A 22,417-nucleotide genomic window follows, 5' to 3' on the forward strand; every position below is an offset into this window, starting at 1 on the left:
AAATTAATAAAATCAATAAATTAAATTAATTAAATGTCAATACTATGCTATCTAATAGAAACAGTGAAGCATATTACTCTAAATTATACGTTAGAGCTACCTAACTACCTCAATTAAATAAATTTGAATTCTCTACCACTATATACAAAAACAATGGCTGCAAGATTCGAACGAAATAACGGTTTTGCGTATGTATTACATATATCTACAAAAACTGTTTATCTAAATTAAAATAAAAATAACCAGCGTAACTATAACTATAAGACTACGTATTAAGTACAATATAAAATAACAACTATGTAAATAAAAAGGCAAACACATCGTTTTTTTCGGAGACTGCAACTGACAGCTGTAATTTTTAAAGAGAGTCAGCGCCCTCTTGTGTTTGGTAATGTTTTCGTTACAAATGTGTGTTCAATCTTGGGTGGTCAGCACCTAACCCTATTTTTCCCATAGGGCTGTTATTTATGTTGCACGATTTTGCATTGCACGAGGATTTCTAGGAACACAACTATCATGCTATACGAGGACTGACTGTACTAGTGGCATAATGGAATTAAATGTGTTTTCTTGAGTTTTTTTTTTTTTTTTTTTTTCCTGGCTCTTATATTCAGACACCAGACAACTTGTGGTATTTAGGACATACATAGCAGATTAAACAGATGTATTGTTTGTGCATGTTAGCTTATAGCCCTGAAATTAGAGTAAATTAATCTTTTTGGTGGAAACTGTTGCTTCTTCAGTCACATGGTATACGTTCTGTGACTGAAGAAGCAAGGGTTTCCACCAAAAAGATAGGTGTAGAAAATATGATATGAGCGGCATAAAGAAGTGATAGCATTTGACAAGTCTAAAGGACATCCCGTTAAAGAAGTAGCTGAATTTGCTTATGTTTTGGTAATCAGATAACCAGGGGTTTTAAGGAATGATGTGTGTCAAAATCAACCAGAAATAATATTGGAGTCTTGTTCAAAAATCTATGCTAAACGATTGTGCAGATATCACATATGATAAATGAAAAACAATTTCAAACAAGACAAGAGATGCTGCAAACAGCTAACCAAGTCCCTCATTGGCTAGTTTCTGAGAGAACACTGCTATGAAGCATAACATGGGTATGTGGAGTAGGGCTTGAAAAAGCCCTACTCCTGTACATAAAAAAGCCTGGCTAATATGGACTAACAGGTATAAAAACTGTACTGTTGATGATTGGAATGCTGTGATATAGTTTGACTAATCCAAAGTTTGCCTAATCTAATGATGCTAGGCACTGAGTTCACAAGAGAAGCAGTGAGGTTTTTCATCCATACTGTGTGCAAGGTGTTACTCCAGTTTGTGGTGAGTCAGTGATACTTTGGGGATACTTTTAACTATTATGAACTATGTCCCCCTCTTGAAATAGCAACCAGGATTAATCAGACTGGCTATACAAATATTCTGGATGATTGGATTATGCCTCTTTCTGAACATTTGAGTTATACTCATGATTTTGATACTACTGTATTCCAGGATGATAGCTGTCCAGTTTACGCCGCTACTGTTTTAAACTGGCACAAGAAACATGAGGGAATAGTAGGGCCAGCCAAGTCACCAGATTTAAATCCTGTTGAACAGAAAGGGAAAACACAACAACAGCAGCATTCACAGAAGCCAAATGAATGAAATTATTTAAGGGGTAGGTTTTATCCCTACCAATGAGAATTCATGAAACGACTCTTGCTAAATTACGGTTGCATTATTTGAAAAATTATACAGGTGACTGGTTTTTTATGTGGTGTCTGCTATGATACTTCAAGGATTAACATTTCCAGAATTTGTGTGTGTTTGTCATGATTTCAATTTGCTATTGAAAATAAGCTTGTCATATTTCCTCTTAAGAGTTCTATATTGGTCTCAGCAGGAGGCCAATCACGTTCAAGGTTCTTTTTACCTTATGAACAAGTTCCAAAGCTCTTTGGAGAGCCTAGTTTGTCATTCCAACAGGTATATAATTTAGCAGAAGTTTCTTTTTATGCGTTACTCTTGAGATAGAAAGTTGTTTTTCTGGCTTTTAGAAGTCTCAATTGTGAATTGTTTCATTTTGATGAAGTTTGCAGATCCAGCTCAAAAGAACCTTTGTCACAAGTAGTTTCAAAAGAAGTTTCTTGTTCAGCTAGTAGGGACTGAAATAAAAACTTTTTTTCTAGAAAAAGGTATCAAGTTCAGATGCAGAAGGCAGATCGAATGTCCCTTCTCATTTTGTGATGAAAGATGAAAATCCAAATAAGAAGAAAAACAGTATCTAGTAACAGAAGTATTAAAGGAAAAGAAACACTTAAGTATTGCAACACGTGCTCTAGAAAACCAGGATTGCACTCTGACAAATGTTTTAAGATATATATAAAATCATATAAATAATTAACATATATAATGACTGAATAGATTTTTTTTTTTTTTTTTTAGGAGCATTAGCAACTAAGGCCATATTGCTCCGGGATATGCGGTCGTCATTCCCTGACCTTTCCGCATCCTCCGTATTTGGTGGTGACGGGCTCGAACCCCGGTCTAATCAAGAAGCCTGTGCTACGCACTGCTGCTCCTTCCCACCTGGCTACGGAGGCGCCCATTTAGCTCATGTAAACCCAAAAATAAGTAGTTTTTGAATATTGCATTTCGAGTAGTCTTTTTTTTTTTTTTTTTTTTTTTTTTTACAGCTGGAATTTTAGAGCACTAAACTGCAAAGAGTTAATAATATAATTTCTCACAGATTTGTGCATATTATTTACCATTTTTATAGGGTTTACAGTTATCAGGAGAACTCTTTGGACTTAAAAAATATGGGTCAAGATTTGGTACAGCTATTGCTCACCTTGGTGATATAAACCAGGATGGTTTTAATGGTAAGATTATTTTTCTATTTTACTTAATAAAACAGAAATAACGATGATATTTTTATCACATTATTTTTATTTGAACTGTTTGGTGCATTCAAGTTAAAAGATCTCCAATTTATTATACATGAATAATATGTAGTATAAGAACAAAAATGTACATTTTTTTCATTCCTGAAGAAGTTCCTTTTTCCATCTTTTTATTGAGTTGTGAAAACAGCTGTGAAGCATTCTTTAACAATTGTTTATCTCACTGGTAAATAGCAATAGATGCTACTGATTGATGCGGAAATATTCTGCCTCAAAGGAAGTCCATCATTATCTAAACAAGCAGAACTCACTTGATTTGAATTTGTTGAGTATGAGGAATGTAGGATTTACCTACTAGTTCCTGTGGGACCAGCGCATTCTGCCTTGGGGGGTTGCCGCAGTGTTGCATGATGACCAAGTGCAAGCTCTTGGTTACCCAAGAAACAGTTTATTTTCTAGTAGTCAATAATTTCTGAGGTCCAGCTATTGGTTCCCTCCAATAATTTGCATTTATATTACCTGGTTGTTTTGTCTGTCCTTAATGTGAAAATTCTATCATTGTTCATTTTTCCCCCTTAAGCCTTTCTTGGTTAGAGCACCTCTTTGTTCCCCCTCACCAATCTCGTTGCTGTTCTCTGTACTTGTTCCAGCAGCTCTACATCCTTCTTAAAATGAGGCCTTCAGACCTGTATGCAGTACTCTGACCATCTGTGGTCTGACCATTGCTTTATACAAAAGGATAATCATCTCCTTACCCCTGCTAATAAAAGTATTGTATATCATTGACAAGACCCCATGAGCTGCTCTGGCAGCCTATTTGCACTGCTCAGAAAACTTAATATCTGGCTGCACAGTTACCCCGAGGTCTTTTTCATTCTCCACTACCCTGAGTGTAGTACACTCCACAGTTGGTACGTTACTTCAATTTCAGCCTGTCTGCACAACATTTTCTAGAAAATGTTGCAGTAGCATACTGTCATTAACAACCCTTCCAACCTTCTTATCATCTGGTTGACGAGGTTGTTGATCAAGCTCTTATTGGTGGCACTGACCTCGCCAGTATTGGCACCCCTTGCAATTATGCTCTCTAATTAATTAGCATACAAGTTGGTGCAATTGCATCATTTCTGTACATAGCCAACTACTTAAGTAGTTATAAATTGGCATCATTAAGTATATCTCATATTGTAAATACCTTCACAATGAGTTGCCATGATATTGTACTACCCTCGAATAAGTAACTAAGTATTCAATATGAGGCGCTAGCCCTAAACTATACTGTAATTTGAATTACTCCACACCATCAGGCATCTCTCATATTGTGGAGTTATACTTCGCAACTGGGTTGTCATCATTGCAACACCAGAGTACCTGCCCACACACTGATGAGGAGCCAATAAGCTCTGAAATGGTGCCATATGGGTAATGGTATCAGCTTAGAATAAGTAACAATAGTCTTCTCCTATAGTGAAGCGTTACTTATTTGAGGTAGTGCAATATCATGGCATCTTATTGTGAAGGTATTCACAATATGAGATATACTTGAGGATGCCAATTTATAACAACTTAAGTAGTTGGCTACGTACAGAAAACCCCTCGACGTGGGCACCTGTACGTGGTGAGGGGACCTCCCAGTGACGCTGCTGGACTTCCAGACTAGCATCACTGGGATCCAACGCCCACAGCCTAGGTTCCGGGCTTACATCAATGGAATCCGGCGTGTTTGCCGTGCGCTGCGACCCGTGGAAATTCGGAAAGGGGGATCCTGGTGGTTGAGGGGCCCAGCTTCAATACACCACTTTGGCCCCTGCTTCGACAAGACGGGTGGTCCTGGAAGGCCCGGCTAGGATCAATCGGCTAGTAGGTTCGCCTGCGAGGGTCAACCGTGTCAATGCCACGCCCCTACCCTCATGGTCCGAGGGACAGGATTCAGGCTGGCGGCGGTGCGGGTATAGTGTCTGGGTAGCCCTGGCGTCCCACTCCCGAGCGCCTTTATTGCATGCCGAGTAGTGGGCGTCCCTTTGGGCTCCGTGGTGGGTGGGGAGCCCGGGCACTGAACACTTTAATAAACTCCATGAATCCTGATAAACTCATTTCTTCAGGGGCCCCAACCCGGTCCCTATCTGAAAACACAGACACTGACAGCAATATTGCTTCAAAGAGGCAGCGGACTGAATTACCATCCGGTCCCATCCCGCGGTTTTTAATCATGCACTCCACCAATGAAAAACCGATTGGAAAAATGTCACCTTTCTTTATACAGAAAGGGTTAGATGGGTTAGTAGGTTCACCCAAATCAGTTAAGAGGCTCCGCTCTGGAGACCTCTTAATTGAAACTACAAATGACAGGCAATCTGAACACCTACTCCGAACAACATCAATCGGAGGAATCCCTATAACAGTGACACCAGGCCCAGGTGCCAAATGATTTATTGAATAGTCGGTCAGAACTTTATCATTGCGACTTGATTTGTCAATTGATAGTGCGGCTGTTTGTTTGATCCCTGTGCAATAAATTATTTTGAAGAGGCTCTTCCTCCTAGTGGTCTGGGCTGGGCAGCTGAGGTGATTCCTCAGCTGGCAGATTGAGCCTATTTTGGTTGGTTCTTTTTGTAATTTCGCGAGATCTAAATTATTGTGATATATGCCAAAAACGAGAAGGAAGATCCCTGTTCCTCCGGTGGAGGAGTCAGGAAAAGAATCTTCGATAGAGTCTTTGGAGGTAAGCTCTGAATCTTCGAGTGAAGATGAATCAGAAGAGGTCATGAGTCGACCGTCTGAAAAGAAGAGGATTCCGGAGGGGAAAAGTTCACAGGAAAAGACACGTACAGTTACGAAGAAGATTTCGAAACAGATACAGTGTAACCTAGAACCTTTTACCTTGCAGGAATTAGAGTCTTACAGAACCAAGTTACGGCTTTTTGTGTCAGCTTTGAATAAGCCAAGTGCACATGACTTGAATGTAGTAATGGGATATTGGGACAAGATGGTACTGTATGTGGAGTCTTTGACTATACGGAATGTACGGTTAGAGACGAAGCTGAATACTTTAAAGGAACAAAAAAGGAAAGCAGGACAAGTCCCTGAATTAAGATCATATGCAGAGGCGGTTAGTGCGAGTTTAGAAACCAAGTTGAATACTTTAATGGAAAAAGGTAAAGCAGAACAAGTTCCTGAACCAAGATCATATGTTGAGGTGGCGAGTGCAAGTGAGATTAGATCCAAGAATAAATCAGTTATAGTGAAGGCTAATGCGGAGAGATATAACACCAGTGACCAAGTAAAGACCGAGTTAATGGCACGAGTTGCACCGGTTCTAACTAATGTCAAGGTGGTGTCAGTCCGTCCCATACGAAACAAGAGGGTCATGATTGAAACTGCATCTGAGCTGGACGTTAAGAAAATTGAAGAATGCACTGAAGTGCAGAAGTTCGGAATGGAGGTAGAAAGGCCCCTTCGTCGACTTCCCAGATTGGTTATTTTTGACGTTAGTTCGGATGTAGATCGTGAGTCCTTTAATAACGAACTATGGGAAAGGAATTTGGTAGATGGATTTGACAATAAGGATCAGGTGCTCTCTGAAATAAAAATACTAGCAAAGAATAAAGCAAGGAATTCCTCAGGATATAACGTAGTGGTGGAGGTCTCCCCACGTATACGAAGATACTTGTTGAAATGTTCTAGAGTATTTTTAAATTGGAGTTCGCACCGTGTCCGGGAATTGTGGACTCCAACACAATGTTACAAATGTATGGCGTATGGCCATGTGGCCCGGCACTGTGACGCAGGCGAGTTCTGCAGTCACTGTGCTGGGAGTGGACATACATTCAAGTCTTGTACGCAGAGAGCTGAAGCTCCAAAGTGTGTAAATTGTTGGAGGAGGAGGATGCCTTCTGAGCATGAAGCTAATAACCGAATATGTCCAGAATACTTAAAAGCGGTTGATACCCTAAAGAGACGTACAGAATAGGATTAGCGGTGTCATGCGGGGGGCTTCTCCTCTCCCAGTAATTGGAAAAGACTTCTCCCAGCAGTGACTGGGGTCGTCAGTCACAGTGGCGTCAGTGTTGGGGTCTGCAGGAACCGGACAGGTGTGTGTTTGCAATGATTGTGAGTAAATTAGTAAGATCAATTGTATTGAATGAAATTTGTTTTATTATTTAGTCTGAGAGGTGTCAGACAATGTTTTTGCTAGATAGGGCAACCTACCTCCTCGCGGTGGGGACGGAAACTCGTGAGGGGGGCGGAGATGCCGTCTCCCCCGCGAGGCTAAAGGTTGTGCTCTCTTAATTGTTGCCATAAGTCAAGTTAGACTTTGTAATTGTTGTTTTTGTTAAGGTTGATCGACCTAAGAATTGTAACAAATAAACAGTTATGAAATATTGGTAGATGGGCTTCGGCCCAGGTGACCAGTTAGGAATAGCTTGAAATATGGTATAACAGTGACACCACACAGAACACTCAATTCATCTAGAGGTGTCATTTCGGAGTGGGACCTTCTCGACGTATACAAGGAGGAAATCTGCTCCGAATTAAAACCACAGGGAGTCATTGCCGTCAAGAGAATCACTGCGTGAAGGGATGGAAAAATAGTTAAAACCAGGAGCGTTATCCTGACTTTTAACACTCCTAAACCTCCTGATGAGATTAAAGCTGGATACATCAACTGTTCAGTGCGTCCATACATTCCGAACCCTTTACGGTGTTTCAAATGCCAGAAGTATGGACATTCTCAAATGGCCTGCCGTGGAGTCCTTGCATGCGCTCGATGCGGTGCAAAGGACCACGAAACAACAGCATGTTCAGCCGCAAAACCCACCTGTATTAACTGTGAAGGCGAACACCCGGCCTATTCACGAGCATGCCAGAGGTGGAAAGAAGAAAAAGAGATTCAACGGCTGAAGGCAGAGCTTAACATATCATACCAGGAGGCAAGGAAATCGGTCAAACCCCTGAATACCAACAGACCTACCTACGCCCAGAAGGTAGCAGGGAGATGTTCCGTCGGAATTCAGACGGACATGACCATTCCTCCAAAGGAGTCTTTCACTCCCATCGCGCGGTATCTTTTAAGTTCGCAAAAACCTACACAGAAGGACCAATCAGCTGCCACTCCTATATCGGTACCTCCTAATGCTCCACAAGTAACAAAGACAATTATGAAAGAAAAGAATAAGAAAGGGGAAGTCCCCCCTAGTACCCAAGAAAAGATGGATGTGGAGCAGAAGGAGGTACCCAAAGAGTCAGTCTTGGAACTCTTCGCAGAGGAGGAAATGGACACGGGACAGCGTCCATTCTTCCCCAAAAAGGACAAATCCAAGATTGATAAAAGTAAGCCCTCAGCACCTCGGAAGCCGCCTGATGGACCCACCAAGCCAAAATAATGGCTAAATTCCTACAATGGAATTGTCGTGGATTCCGGCAAAACATTGATGACATCAAGGCCCTCCTGCAAAAGCACGAGCCAGTTTGCTTTTGCTTGCAGGAGACATACCTAAAGGCAAATGACGATCCCACGATGCATAACACCACAATTTTTCGTAAGGATAGAATTGCGGATGGCTCTGTACACGGGGGAGTGGCTATCCTTGTGGGTAACCAGACCCCAGTGCAGCCCTTGCTAATTACAACCAGCATAGAGGCTGTCGCAATTCGCCTTTCAGTGGGATTTTTATTAACTGTGTGCTCCATTTATTTGCCGCCTGGAACTGACATCTCCCAGGCAGACCTTGATGATCTTCTAACGCAGCTCCCTCCCCCTTTCTTACTTCTCGGGGATTTTAACGGACACAATACCGTGTGGGGTAGTGCTAACATCAATGGAAGGGGACGAGTCATTGAGCGTATGCTCAATGACCTTTCCCTTCTAAATACTGGAAAAAACACCTTCTTCCACATGCCTACCCGTACTTTTTCTGCCATTGATCTCTCTATCTGCTCCCCTTCTCTACTCCCTTCACTCACTTGGGAAGTGGAGGAGAATCCATACGGAAGCGATCACTTCCCCGTGATAACCTTGTTACACAGTGGGAGACCATGTCTTCCTTTCAGGTTACCACGGTGGAAGATTGATCAGGCTGACTGGACTGCCTTCCAACATCAGGCAAATTTTGATCTTGGCACAGTCAGTCAAGAGCCTATCAATGATGCAGTTAAGTACATCACAGAAAATATTGTCCAAGCAGCTGCGAATACAGTTCCAAAAACATCTGCCCGGTTTCCACCATTTCCCAAACCTTGGTGGAATTCACAATGCACAGCAGCAAAAAAGGTTCAAAACAAAGCGTGGGGGATATTCCGCCGATATCCTACCACGACCAACCTTATAGCCTTTAAACGTGCACGAGCCAAGGCACGTTACATCCGTCGTCAGAGTCAAAAGGAATCATGGATCCGTTTTACATCATCTATTACCCAGTCTACCAACTCTAAGGTAGTCTGGGATAAAATCCGGAAAATGAAGGGAAAATATACATCCCACCCTTCTTCAATCCTAGATTATAATGGATGCGCTATTGCAGATCCAACTGCAATAGCCAATGCTCTTGGGGAAACATTCTCTAACATCTCCGCAACATCCTCGTACTCCCCAGAGTTCCTGGTCCTGAAATATAAAATCGAAAAACAGGCACTTAACTTTAAATCTAAGAGTATTTATCCCTACAACGGGGATTTCACTATTCAAGAACTGGAAAGAGCCCTCGCTCTTTCCAAAGCAAGTGCCGTTGGACCAGATGGCATCCATTATGAAATGCTTAAAAATCTTCCACCAAAATCTATGGATTGTCTGCTCCTTCTGTATAACAGAATCTTTACTGTAGGGGAGTTTCCGGACTCCTGGCGAAAGGCAATCGTTCTTGCCTTTCCTAAGCCAGGAAAGGATCCAAAAGTCACCACCAATTATCGTCCTATTGCTCTGACTAGCTGTTTGTGCAAAATCCTGGAGAGAATGGTCAATTCTCGTTTAATATGGTATTTAGAATCAAATGACCTTCTCTCCAACATCCAGTGCGGCTTCTGACGGAACCGGTCCACTTTGGACCATCTTATTAGATTGGAAGCATCCATCCGGGATGCTTTCCTAAAACGCGAACACTTGGTGTCGGTGTTCTTCGACATGGAAAAAGCGTATGACACAACTTGGAGATTTGGCATTTTAAAAGATTTACATAACCTTGGCCTTAGAGGGTATCTCCCCCTTTTTATTCAAATGTTTTTAGCCAATCGATCTTTCCAAGTTCGTGTGGGATCCTCACTCTCTCGCTCCTTTAGCCAAGAGGAGGGAGTACCACAAGGATCAGTATTAAGTGTCACGCTTTTTGCCATCAAAATAAATTCCATCACAGAACAACTTCCTCCAACTGTAAACAGTGCCCTCTATGTTGATGACTTTAGCATTTTTTGCCAGTCATGCAACATGAGGGTTATTGAAAGACAACTGCAGAAAGCCATTGATAACCTGAATGTCTGGGCACTTGCTAATGGCTTCAGGTTCTCGCCGGAGAAGACCGTTTGCGTACACTTTTGTCGCAAGCGTAATCTTCATCCTGAACCTGAATTAAGGCTCGGACAAAATGCAATTCCGGTAGCAGCGAACACAAAATTCTTGGGACTCATATTCGATAAAAAACTGACCTTCTTGGATCATATTCGTCAACTCCGCACAAAGTGCACACGCGGGCTTAATATTCTCCGCTCGCTCTCCTCTACATCTTGGGGAGCCGACAGATGCACCCTTCTTCTGCTTTACCGTGCATTTGTGCGATCCAAAATAGACTATGGGTCCCAGGTATACTCCTCAGCCCGAGACAGTGCCCTTCGATGGTTGGACCCTGTCCACCATCAGGCTATTCGTATCGCTACTGGAGCATTTCGAACATCTCCTGTCCAGAGCTTATACGTCGAAGCAAACGAACCATCGTTATCGCTTCGACGTAAGCAGTTGTCTCTAAAGTACGCTTTAAAACTGAAATCCCTGCCAGACCACCCAACGTGGCCCTTCGTTTTTGAGCCACGATGGGAAAACTTGTACAATACCCGTAAGACTGCCAATCGTCCTTTTGGTATTCGTCTCCAAGGGCTACTCAATGAACTTAATATCAAGGTAGACAAGGTTGCCCAAACATCACAGCAACCCTTTCCACCCTGGCATGCTCGTGTTCCGGCATGCGACTTGTCGCTTAGAATCTGGGCAAAGTCGGACACTCCATCATGTGTCTACCTGCAGCTTCATTCAGCACACCGAACTGAATATTCCGACTTCGCCCCAGTCTACACAGACGGTTCGAAGTCAGAATCATATGTGGGATCTGCTGCTGTCTTTACAGACAGGACTATATCAGAGCAGATTCCCTCTGAATGCAGCATATTTACTGCAGAGCTGCACGCTGTAGAGTTAGCCTTGGATCACATTAGTGAATGCCAATATCAACGGTTCATTTTATATACCGACTCTCTTAGCATGTTACAGGCTTTAATATCCTTGAGATATAATCCTCATCCAGTTCTGTCTAGCATTCAGCAGAAGATTCACGTTCTCCATGAACGCGAATATGACATCCGCTTCTGCTGGATTCCGAGCCACATTGGGATTAGGGGAAATGATTTGGCTGATGCCGCAGCCAAATCAGCAATTCCCAATAATAATCGCTGCCTGTTAGTCCCCTATACAGACTACAGGCAAATAATATACGAGAAAATACATTCCCAATGGCAGGATTCGTGGAATAGACAGACTGCGAATAAATTATATCAAATAAAGCCTGTAATTGAACCGTGGCAGTCTAGTCTGCGCAGGAATCGCAAGGAGGAAGTTGTTCTAGCTCGTCACCGCATAGGACACAGTCATCTTACACATTCTTTTTTGCTGAGGGCAGATGACTGTCCTATGTGCGAGAACTGTGGCACAGTTTTATCCATGAGACACATTTTAATTGATTGTCCACATTTTAGAAATATCCGTTTTACCGCTTTTAATTATCTGACTGAGCCATGTACACTCAGTCAGATTTTATCCGACAATGGCAATGTGTCTGCAGTTTTTAGGTTTTTAAAATCAATAAATATTTTTAATCGAATATAAAATTTACATTTTCCCTTTATATATTTGTTATACCTTTGGACATAGTGACCTAGTAATTAGGTCACTGAAAGTTTAAATTTGTTTATAACTGACATGGTCTTGGCGCATTATAGCCATAGAAGCTAATGCGCCAAAAAAAAACCAAAACCAAACCAAACCCAAACCACATACAGAAATTATGCAATTGCACTAACTTGTATGCTAGTCAACTTCCTATGTAACTTGACACTCTAACCCTAAACTATACTGTAATTTAAATTACTTTCTAATTAAGTAATATTTGTGATAATTACTTTTTCTGTGCCTTAATCATTTCTTGGCAATGAGTTCTGGCAACAGATGATGTTCTACTTCACTACCATTGCTGCGAATGCAGTGGCACTTCGCTTATTACCATCATTCAATTTCAGAGGATGCCATGCTGGGGGTAAAAGATGGTAAATGGTTTTAAAAGAGAAATCTTTGATATGTACAGAAACTTCAATCTCCATCAGTGCCAGACACTGATGGAGAATATGGCCAGAAATGTGTTTCTGGTGATTGACATTCTTCTATGGACACAGTTGACTATCAAGGAATTTTTACAAACTCAGTTTTTAGGATGAAACATTAATAGCTTAAAGTGCAAACTTGGTGAACTTGAACTACCATGTTGGGGATAAAAGATGGTAAAGGGTTTATAAATAAAAATCTCCGATATGCACAGAAACTTCAGGAGATCAAGTTATTGACCATGTGTTTAGCATCCCATCATCTGTTCCCTTCACAACCACTATGGACTGTCAGCATACAAGGGGGGGGGGCTCAGGCCAAGATAAATGCTCTTAGCAATGCAGATGCTGATTGTTGGATCCCTTAAGCCCAAGTAATGGCTAAATTCCTACAGTGGAATTGTCATGGATTTTGGTGAAATACTGATGACATCATGGCACTCATGCAGAAACATGAGCCGATGTGCTTTTGCCTGTAGGAGACATATTTGAAAACAAATGAAAACACAATGCTGCTATTATATATAAGAAAAGAACTGGGAATGGACCTGTCCATGCAGAAATGCTCTCTGTATGGGTAACCCAGACCCATTTCAATCTGTGCCGCTTTCCACCAACATAGAAGCAGTAGCAATTTGCCTTACGGTAGTGTTTTTTATTAACAGTCTGTTAGATTTATTTGCCACCTGGGACTGATATCTCCTAGACAGACCTTGATGATCTCATTGTACAGCTGCCATCCTCTCTCTTACTTCTTAAGGATTTCAGTGGAAATAACACCGTAGGGTAGTGCTGACATTAAGGTAAGGGAATGTGTCACAGAGCATATGCTCACTGACAATAACCTCTCCCTTCTGAATATGGGAACTAACATCTTCCACATGACTACCCTTATATTTTCTGTCACTGATCTTTCTAGAAAATGTTGGCAATGCTCCCCTTCTCTCTACTTTTCACTTATTTGGGAAGTGGAGAACCCACATGGAAGTGATTACTTCCCTGTGATAACCACCCTAATTAGTGGGAGACCTTGCCTTCCTTTTAGTTGACTGCAATGGAAATTGATCAGGCTGACTGGAATGCCTTACAACATTTGGCAGAGTTTAACATCACTACAGTCCTGCAGGAGCCACTTGGTGAAATTTAGAGTACACAGCACCCCAAAGGGGGGGGGGCTCAAAACAAGTTGGGGAGATATTTTGACGATATCCTATAATGGCTAATCTAATAGCATTTTAGCAAGCCAAAGCATGCTACATTCATTGTCAGAGTCAAAAACAATCATGGGTCCATTTTATATCATCTGTTATGCAGTCTACCAGCACTAAGGTCATCTGGGATAAAATCCAGGAAATGAAGGATAAATATACATCTCCCCCCCTATCAGTCCTAGAGTATAATGTATGCACTATTGCAGAGCCAACTACAATAGCTAATGCTCTTGAGGAACATGGTGGAATCTAGAATACACAGCACCCAAAAAAAAAGGGGGGGGGGGCTCAAAACAAACTTGGAGAGATATTTTGATGATATCCTATCATGGCTAATCTAATAGCCTTTTAAACGTGCACAAGCCAAAGCATGCTACATTCACTGTCAGAGTCAAAAACAATCATGGTTCCATTTTATATCATCTGTTATGCAGTCTACCAGCACTAAGGTCATCTGGGATAAAATCTGGAAAATGAAGGATAAATATACATCTCCCCCTTTATCATTCCTAGAGTATAATGTATGCACTATTGCAGAGCCAACTACAATAGCTAATGCTCTTGAGGAAAAATTTTCTAACGTTTTTGGTCCTGAAACATACACTGTGCTGCCACTTTATTAGGTACCATGTTACCTAGTAGCATGTTGAGCCTCCTTTATCCTTCAAAACAGCCTGAATTTGTCTAGGCATGGATTAAACAAGATGCTGAAAATGTTGTGCAGGAATGGAGTACCATGCAGACATGAGTGTGTCACGCAATTCCTTGAGATTCGATGGAGGTGTAGGCCTGCAGCGAACAGCCCTTTCCAGCTCATCCTAAAGAGGTTCAATAGGATTGAGATCCGCAGACTGAACAGGCCACTGCAGCAAAGAAATGTCATTGTAATGTTCCTGGAACCATTCCATAGTGATTCAGGCTTTGTGCACCGGCACATTATCCTGCTAGAAGTAACCATCTGACTGAGGATAAACTGTTACATGAACAGATGTACTTGGTCAGTAAGGATGTTTAGGTACGATGTGGCATTCAGACGTGAACCTATGGGTATCAGTGGATCCAACATGTGCCAAGAAAACATTCCCCACACCATAACACTGCCCCCACCACCTTGCACAATAGTCAGACATGACAGGTCCATGGATTCATGTTGTTTTTGCCAAATTCTGAGCCTTCCATCAACATGATGCACCAGGGACTTCGACTTGTCAGACCAAGCAACTGTTTTCCAATCCTCGAGAGCCCAGTGCTGGTGTGTCTGTGCCCACAATAGGCATGTTCTATTGTTCTTCATTGATAACAAAGGTATGCAATGTGGCCGTCGGCTGTTGTAGCCCATTGCGACAAAGTGCGATTAGTAGTCCATTGCGATATTTTGTTCTGCGCACCAAAGTTGTATTGTGATGTGATATGCGACATTGTAGCCCATCTGTTTGCTTGCACAATTCTAGCCATCCTCCTCTGACCGCTCTCATCAACAAGTGATTTTCTTCCACAGGAGTGCCATTGAGAGGATGCTTTCTGTTCGTTGCACCATTCTCGATATACCCTTGAAACTGTGGTGGCTGAAAAGTTCAGGAGAACTGCCATTTCAGAGGCGCTTTTTCCAGCACATCTTGCACCTACTACCATGCCACGTTCGAAATCCATTAGATCACTCCTTTTCACCATTCTTGGTACTGTGGAGAAATGCTTAACTAAAAAAAATTGAAAGGTTGTTCTGCTGCATTTATATGCACAACTGTGGTCATGTGACTTTCAACGTTGTGGGACAAACCATTTGTGTGCACAGCAGGGACATACCTAATAAAGTGGCAGCACAGTTTAAAATGACAAACAGGCACCTAATTTCACATCAAAGGGCATTTATGCCTATATAGAACCATTCACTACACAGGAGCTAAACAGGGCTCTAACCCTTTCTAAGGCAAGATGGAATTCATTGTGCTATCTGGTCCAACAGATGACATTCATTATGAAATGGTTGAACACCTTTCTCAAAAATCTATTGATCTCCTGCTCTTTCTGTATAACAGAATCTTTATTGAAGATATTCACATATACTCATATTCACACATGAGGAGTTATTCAGCGAGGGGAATGCCAGAGGTGTATTCAACTCTAGCAGTAAGCTAGAGAATCTTGTAATAACTGAGAGCAAAGTGGAGGAGAAATTGTTGAAGATAAACACAAGAAAGGCACCTGGGGTGGATGGGATCTATCCAGTTATATTAAAGGAGGCAGCAAAGGAGGTAAGCAAACCCTTAGCCATAATTATGAGAGCTTCCTTGGACTCAGGGGAGGTACCCATTGACTGGAGATGTGCAAATGTGACCCCAATTCACAAAGGGGGATCAAAGGCTGACACAAGTAATTATAGACCTGTGAGTTTAACTTCTGTTCCCGGAAAATTAATGGAGGCACTGGTGAAAGAAGCACTGCAGGATCATCTAGACAAGACTTCAGTTATAGCTAGGACACAGCATGGTTTTGTTAAGGGGAAGTCTTGCCTGACCAATTTGATTGGATACTATGATGCAGTCACAAAAGAACTGGATGCAGGGAATAACTTTGATATTATATACTTGGATCTTAGAAAGGCTTTTGATACTGTTGCACATGGAAGACTGCTGCACAAATTGGAGCAGTGTGGCATTGGAGGCAAGTTGCTGCTATGGATAAAGGGGTGGTTGAGGGGGAGAAGACAGAGAGTGGTAATCAATGGACACTGCTCATCGTGGACTAATGTTATTAGTGGAGTCCCTCAGGGTTCAGTATTGGGGCCTTTATTGTTTTCTGTATTTATAAATGATATTGATGATGGTATATCAGGCTTAATGTCCAAGTTTGCAGACGATACGAAGGTTGGCAGGGTTGTCAAGGACACTACTGACACTATGCTGCTGCAACAGGATCTGGAAAGGTTGAGCAGATGGGCTGAGAGGTGGCAAATGAAGTTTAACATTGACAAATGTAAAGTACTACATATGGGAAACAGCAACCCCAGAGCAACGTATCAACTCTGTGGTACTACACTGACAGTGGTAGAGAATGAAAGGGACCTGGGGGTGGTGGTGGTGCAGGCAGATATGAAGTTCTCTGAGCAGTGCAGACGAGCTGCAAGAGTAGCTCATGGTGTATTGTCAATGATATATAGGAATTTTTCTAGCAGGGATAAGGAGGTGATTATTCCCTTGTATAAGGCAATGGTCAGGCCACACCTGGAGTACTGTATACAGGCCTGGAGGCCTCATTTCAGGAAGGATGTAGAGCTGCTGGAACGAGTACAGAGAAGGGCAACTAGATTGGTGAATGGGACAAAGGGGTTCTCTTACGAAGAAAGGCTTAAGTTTTGCAAATTACAGTGTCTGGAAACTAGGCACCAGCGGGGTGATCTGATAGAGGTGTACAAAGCCTTGAATGGTTTGAGCATGCTCAATGCTGATGGGATTCTTCCTCTAGCTCAGAAAAATCACCTGAGAGGGCATAAATTCAAATTGAGGAAAGACAGATGTAGGATAGATGTGCGGAAATTTGCCTTTAGCCAGCGGGTGGTTGGTGGGTGGAACAGACTTCCATCCCTTGTCGTGGAAGTTGATAGCCTAAATAAGTTTAAGGCTCAGCTGGACAGGTATTTCGAACGAACAGAGGGGTGAAGTGGAAGTGGTTATTTTTATTTATTTATGTTACTTTTTTTTTTTTTTTTTTTTTTTTGGCTGATGCTGCATAAGATTGCTTTCTTGCATCAAATGCCTCTACTAATGCTAATGCTAATGCTAAAAAAAAAAGATCAGTTTCCAGATGCCTGGTGCAAGGCAACCATTATTGATTTTGCTAAGACAGGAAAGGATCCTAAAATCTTACCAACTACTGACTGTTGCCACCTTGCTTAGCTGTTTGTGCAAAATCCTGGAGAGAATGGTTAACAAGTATTAATATTATTAGTGAAAATGATGCAAGAAAGTAAGCTTATATAGGATAACAGACAAAAAAAATTAATACAAAAGAAACCCCAACACTTACCACTTCGCTTATCCATTCCCTCCAATATTTTCTAGTTCTTCCTTGAATTTTAGCTATCAATTTCCACAACAACAGATGGAAGTTTGTTCCAGCAATCAACTACCTGCTGGCTAAAGGAAAGCTTCCGTACATCTATTCTGCAACCATGTTTCCTCAATATCTTCAAAAAGGCCTCTAACCGGGCACATAGGTTCTGGGACTGTAAGTGGCTGGGGTTTGAGGCTGTGGTCCTTGCAAAAGACGAGCGTTTTGCGTTTCCAAGCTCCCAAGCCACTTTCCGGTTCTGGTTCACATGGAAGAAATACTGAGCATGCGCCTGGTCAGCCACGTGTGCTGTGAACCTGTTATTTAAGGATGTGTTGCCTAAACATCATTGTTGTTGAGAAAGGTGGCGGATGCCCCCGAAAGCTACAATCATTTCATTGTTTTATTGCTTTTAACCTTTATTATATTTTATTGTATTTTAAAATTTTATTTGTAAATATTATTTTACAGTACTGTATCGTCTGGTACATTTTATAGTTTTCAGTATTAAACTAATGTAGTTAAACGGTTGGTGTACTTGTTTAAATTTGTGACATGTTTCCTCAATTTGAATTTTTGCCCCTTTGTGTGTAGTCTGAGCAAGAGGAAGAATCCCAATCAATATATTCCATTCAAGGCCTTAAAATCTCGGTCAGATCACTTCACAGGTGCCTAGTCTCCAGATGTGCAATTTGCAGAGCTGAACCCTTTCTTGGTAAGAGCACTCCTTTGTTCCTCTCACCAATCTCATTGCCCTTCTGTTATTGATTACAGCATCTATAAAACTTTCCTAAAATGAGGCCTCCAGACCTGTATGCAGTGCTCAAAATGTGGCCTGACCATTGTCATATACAATGTGATAATCACCTCCTTATCCCTACTAGAAAAATTCCTGATTATCATTTATTAAACCCCATGAGCTGTCCTGGAAGCCCATCTGCATTGCTCAGAGAACTTCATATCTGACTGCACAATAACCCCCACAGCTTTTTAATTTTTCACTACTGTGATTGCAGTACCACACAGCTGGTACATTACTCTGGGGTTACTGCTACCCATATGCAGTACTTTGCATTTGTCAATGTTAAACTTCAGTTGCCACTTCTCAGTCCATCTGCCCAATGTTTCTAGATCCTGTTGCAGTAGCATACTGTCATTACTATCATTAACAACCATGCCAGCCTTTGTATCATCCGCAAACTTGGACATTAAGCCTGATATACCTTGGGTGCCTCCGTAGCCAGGTGGGCAGGAGCAGTAGTGCGTAGCACATGCTTCTTGATCAGACTGGGGTTCGAGCCTGTGACCACCAAATACGGAGGGTGCGGAAAGGTCAGGAAATGAACACTGCATATCCCCAGAGAAATATGGCCTTAGTTGCTAATGCTCCTAAAAACCAAATAACAACAACAACATGATATACCTTCATCAATATCATTAATAAATACAGAAAACAAAAAAGGGCAAAACACTGAACCCTGGGGGGGGGACTCCACTAATAACATTCGTCCATCAAGAGAAGTGTCCATTCATTACCACTCTCTGTCTTCTCCCACTCAACCATCTTTTTATCCATTGTAGCAACTTGCCCTTAATGCCACATTGCCCCAATTTGCATGGTCTTTTATGTGCAATAGTATCAAAAGCTTTCCAGTAATCCATGTCTTATATGATAACAGAATTATTTTATGCATCTAGTTGCTTTGTGACCATATTGCAGTATCGAATCAAATTGGTTAGAAAAGATTTCACCTTAACAAACCCATGCTGTGTCTGAAGTTTAATTGTAACCTTTTCTGGATAATCCTTTATTTCTTTAACTAGAACTCCATCATTTTTCCTGGAACAGAAGTTAAACTAACAGGTCTGTAATTGCCCCTATCATCTTTTGATCCCATTTGTGAATTAACGATACATTCATACAGCTCTAGTTCATAGGACCCCCCCCCTCCCAAATTCAAGGATGCTGTCATAATTATGGATCAGAATTTGCTTATTTTTTTCGTTGTCTCTTTCTTAATATAATTGGATAGATCCCATCCTCCACAGGTGCCTTTCTTATATTTAAATTCAATAATTTCTCTTCCACTTTCCTCTAAGTTATTACAAAATCATTTAACTGTTTGTTAGAGTGTGATATACTTCTGGCACCCCCTTCCCTAAAGAATTCCTCACATGTGAATGGAGATGCAAAATAGTCATTCAATTTGTCAGCAACATGAGCAGGATCATCAACATTCAAACCTTCGATATCAAGGGGACCAATCTGATTCATCCCCTTCCATCTAGTGTTTACATAATGAAGAAGTCTTGGCTGTTTTTCTTTCCATTCTTTGCCAAAAATTTCTCGTAATTTGCCTTTGCTTTCCTAACCTCCTTTGTGACTTGATTACAGACTAGTTTATATCTCACCTCGGGTTTGGATCAGAGTAAAAATGCAAAAACTTAGGGAGATGCATTATGGCCACAGAAGCTGATGTGCCAACAACTAACAAAAAAAAAAAAAAAAAAAAAAAAGTTTATATCTGCCATAGACATCTGTGTCACTTGATAATTTATATGCATCCCATGCATTTTTCTTCTCTGCCCATGTCTCATTGCTTCATCTGACATCCATTTAGGTGTATATCTTGAAGGATTTAGTGGTAGCTTTTATGCTTAATTCCTTGAATGCTTCCCATTTAGAATTTGCTCGTGGTAACATCATCAGTTGGTTCCCACTGCATAGAATTTAAAAGCTGAGATCGCTGTAGTTACCTTTACAAAAGAAATCATTCCTTTTACTCTATATTGTAGTTCTATCTTTAAGTAAATCCTAAATCAATTTACTGTGATCACTGCTACCTATTGGTTCTTTTATCTGCAGATTCTTAATGCACCAATAATAATCACTGCTGATAATCAGATTAACAGTATTACTCCCTGTTGTTGCCGCTCTAACATGCTGCTATAGAAAACAGTCATTCAGTAAATCCACAAACTCTTTTTAGTCTGTGAGTCGTTAACCTGCAAGTTCCAGTCAATATCTGGAAAGTTAAAAACTCCCATTATAATACATTCTGATTTACTAGCTCATTCTATTTTTCTTTACCATTGTACTGTTCAGAGTCATTAGCCCATAACATACTCCTACTCTAATTTTTGCTTTTACAGTGCTTGTCACACCAAACTGACTGAACACTGCACCTGCCAGCTATGTCAACTGGATGCACTGCCATAATTAGATTTTATATGCTTCTTAATTAAGAGCAACCCCCTCCTATCTTTTCTGTACACATTGTACTCTCCTTATGCAAATTTTGCATCCTTTATATCTGAATGATCCAACGTTTTTGATATCCCAATGATGTCTGCATTTGATGTCTTGCCCAGCACTTCAAATTCATCAAATTTATATACTATACTCCTAGCACTGGTGTACATGCACCTCTTCTTACTCTTAGTTACCCTAACACAGCTCATATATTTACTTGCTCCATGATGACTCTCAGCAGTCTTTGAAATCCAAAGCACTTTGCTTCACAGGCTGCTGCTCATTCCAGTAGAAGCAGTGCAAGAATCACTTTCACTTCTGCTTGTGACTATTGTTAATCTATTAGTCTGTGTATCCCCCCCCAAGCTAATATTTTCTGACCACCTAAATCTGCCTCGATGGCATCAGCAAATATTCTTGCACTCTTCCTGTCTGTCATATTTCTGTAGAAGCAGAGTGTCCTATTAACAAGCACAGACCATGTTGAAAAAAATTCTACCTTATCAGCCTTGCACAGTCTCTCCAGACCCGAATTGAATGAAAAAGCTCTTATCATATACTCCGTCCTATTGTGTCTGGGCAGAATTGACACTTTCAAATTTAACTTAACCTGCGATTTTTTTTTCAACATTGCCCAGCACTTCTGAAGTGAGTCCTCAGATCTTCTGCTCTTAATGTTATTAGTACCAATATGTACAACAATATCATTTTTTGTGCCCTTAAAAGATATCATCTTTTAAGGACATCATTAAATGATGATATCATCATCAACTTTTGCCCTTTGCAGACATATCTGGTCCTATTCTACCTATCCTGTTTGCAAATTTTTTCCTGTTTCCCCTGATAATAGCCACTGACAACAACTAGTTTTTGTTGTCTGGTGTTCTTTGATATGGAAAACGTGTATGATACAACTTGGAGATTTGGCATTTCAAAAGATGTATATAACTTCGATCTTAGGGGGCACTGGTCAATTTTTATTAGAAACTTTTTAGCCAATTAGTATTTTCAAGTTGATGTAGAATCCACAGTCTCTTGTCCATTTTGCCAATAAGAGGGAGTATTGCAAGGATCAGTTTTAAGTGTTATGGTTTTCACCATCAAAGTAAATTCCATTACAGAACAACTTTCTCCAACTGTAAATAGCACCCTCTATGTTGATTAATATTTTTAGCATATTTTCTCAGTCATGCAATATGAAGGCTATTGGAAGGTAACCACAACAAGCCATGAATTGCCTTAACTGCTGGTAATTGGTTAATGAATTCAGGTTCTCATCACAAAAGACATAACAATTTTCATACAATTTTATCATAAATGTAATATTTATCCCGAATCTGGATTGAAGCTTGTACAAGCACCATTCCAATAGTTGCTAGACACAAAATTCTTCTGACTTTTACTTGATAAAAGTTCACCTTTCTCCAACAGAT

General features: G+C 41.0%; 1 protein-coding gene across 1 annotated transcript in view; it reads left to right on the forward strand.

Annotated features, from left to right (window-relative positions):
• Positions 1-22,417, forward strand: part of LOC150091194 (integrin alpha-9-like) — a 504,992-nt gene that overhangs the window by 22,077 nt on the left and 460,498 nt on the right. The window contains exon 3 of the mRNA XM_090389511.1: positions 2,777-2,879. Coding sequence (XP_090245637.1) covers positions 2,777-2,879 — 103 coding nt within the window. The remainder of the gene's footprint in view (positions 1-2,776; positions 2,880-22,417) is intronic.

Source organism: Mastigoproctus giganteus, chromosome 1 (genome assembly GCF_048544385.1).
Source record: "Mastigoproctus giganteus isolate SK-2022 chromosome 1, ASM4854438v1, whole genome shotgun sequence".
In the NCBI taxonomy this organism is placed as follows: domain Eukaryota; kingdom Metazoa; phylum Arthropoda; class Arachnida; order Uropygi; family Thelyphonidae; genus Mastigoproctus; species Mastigoproctus giganteus.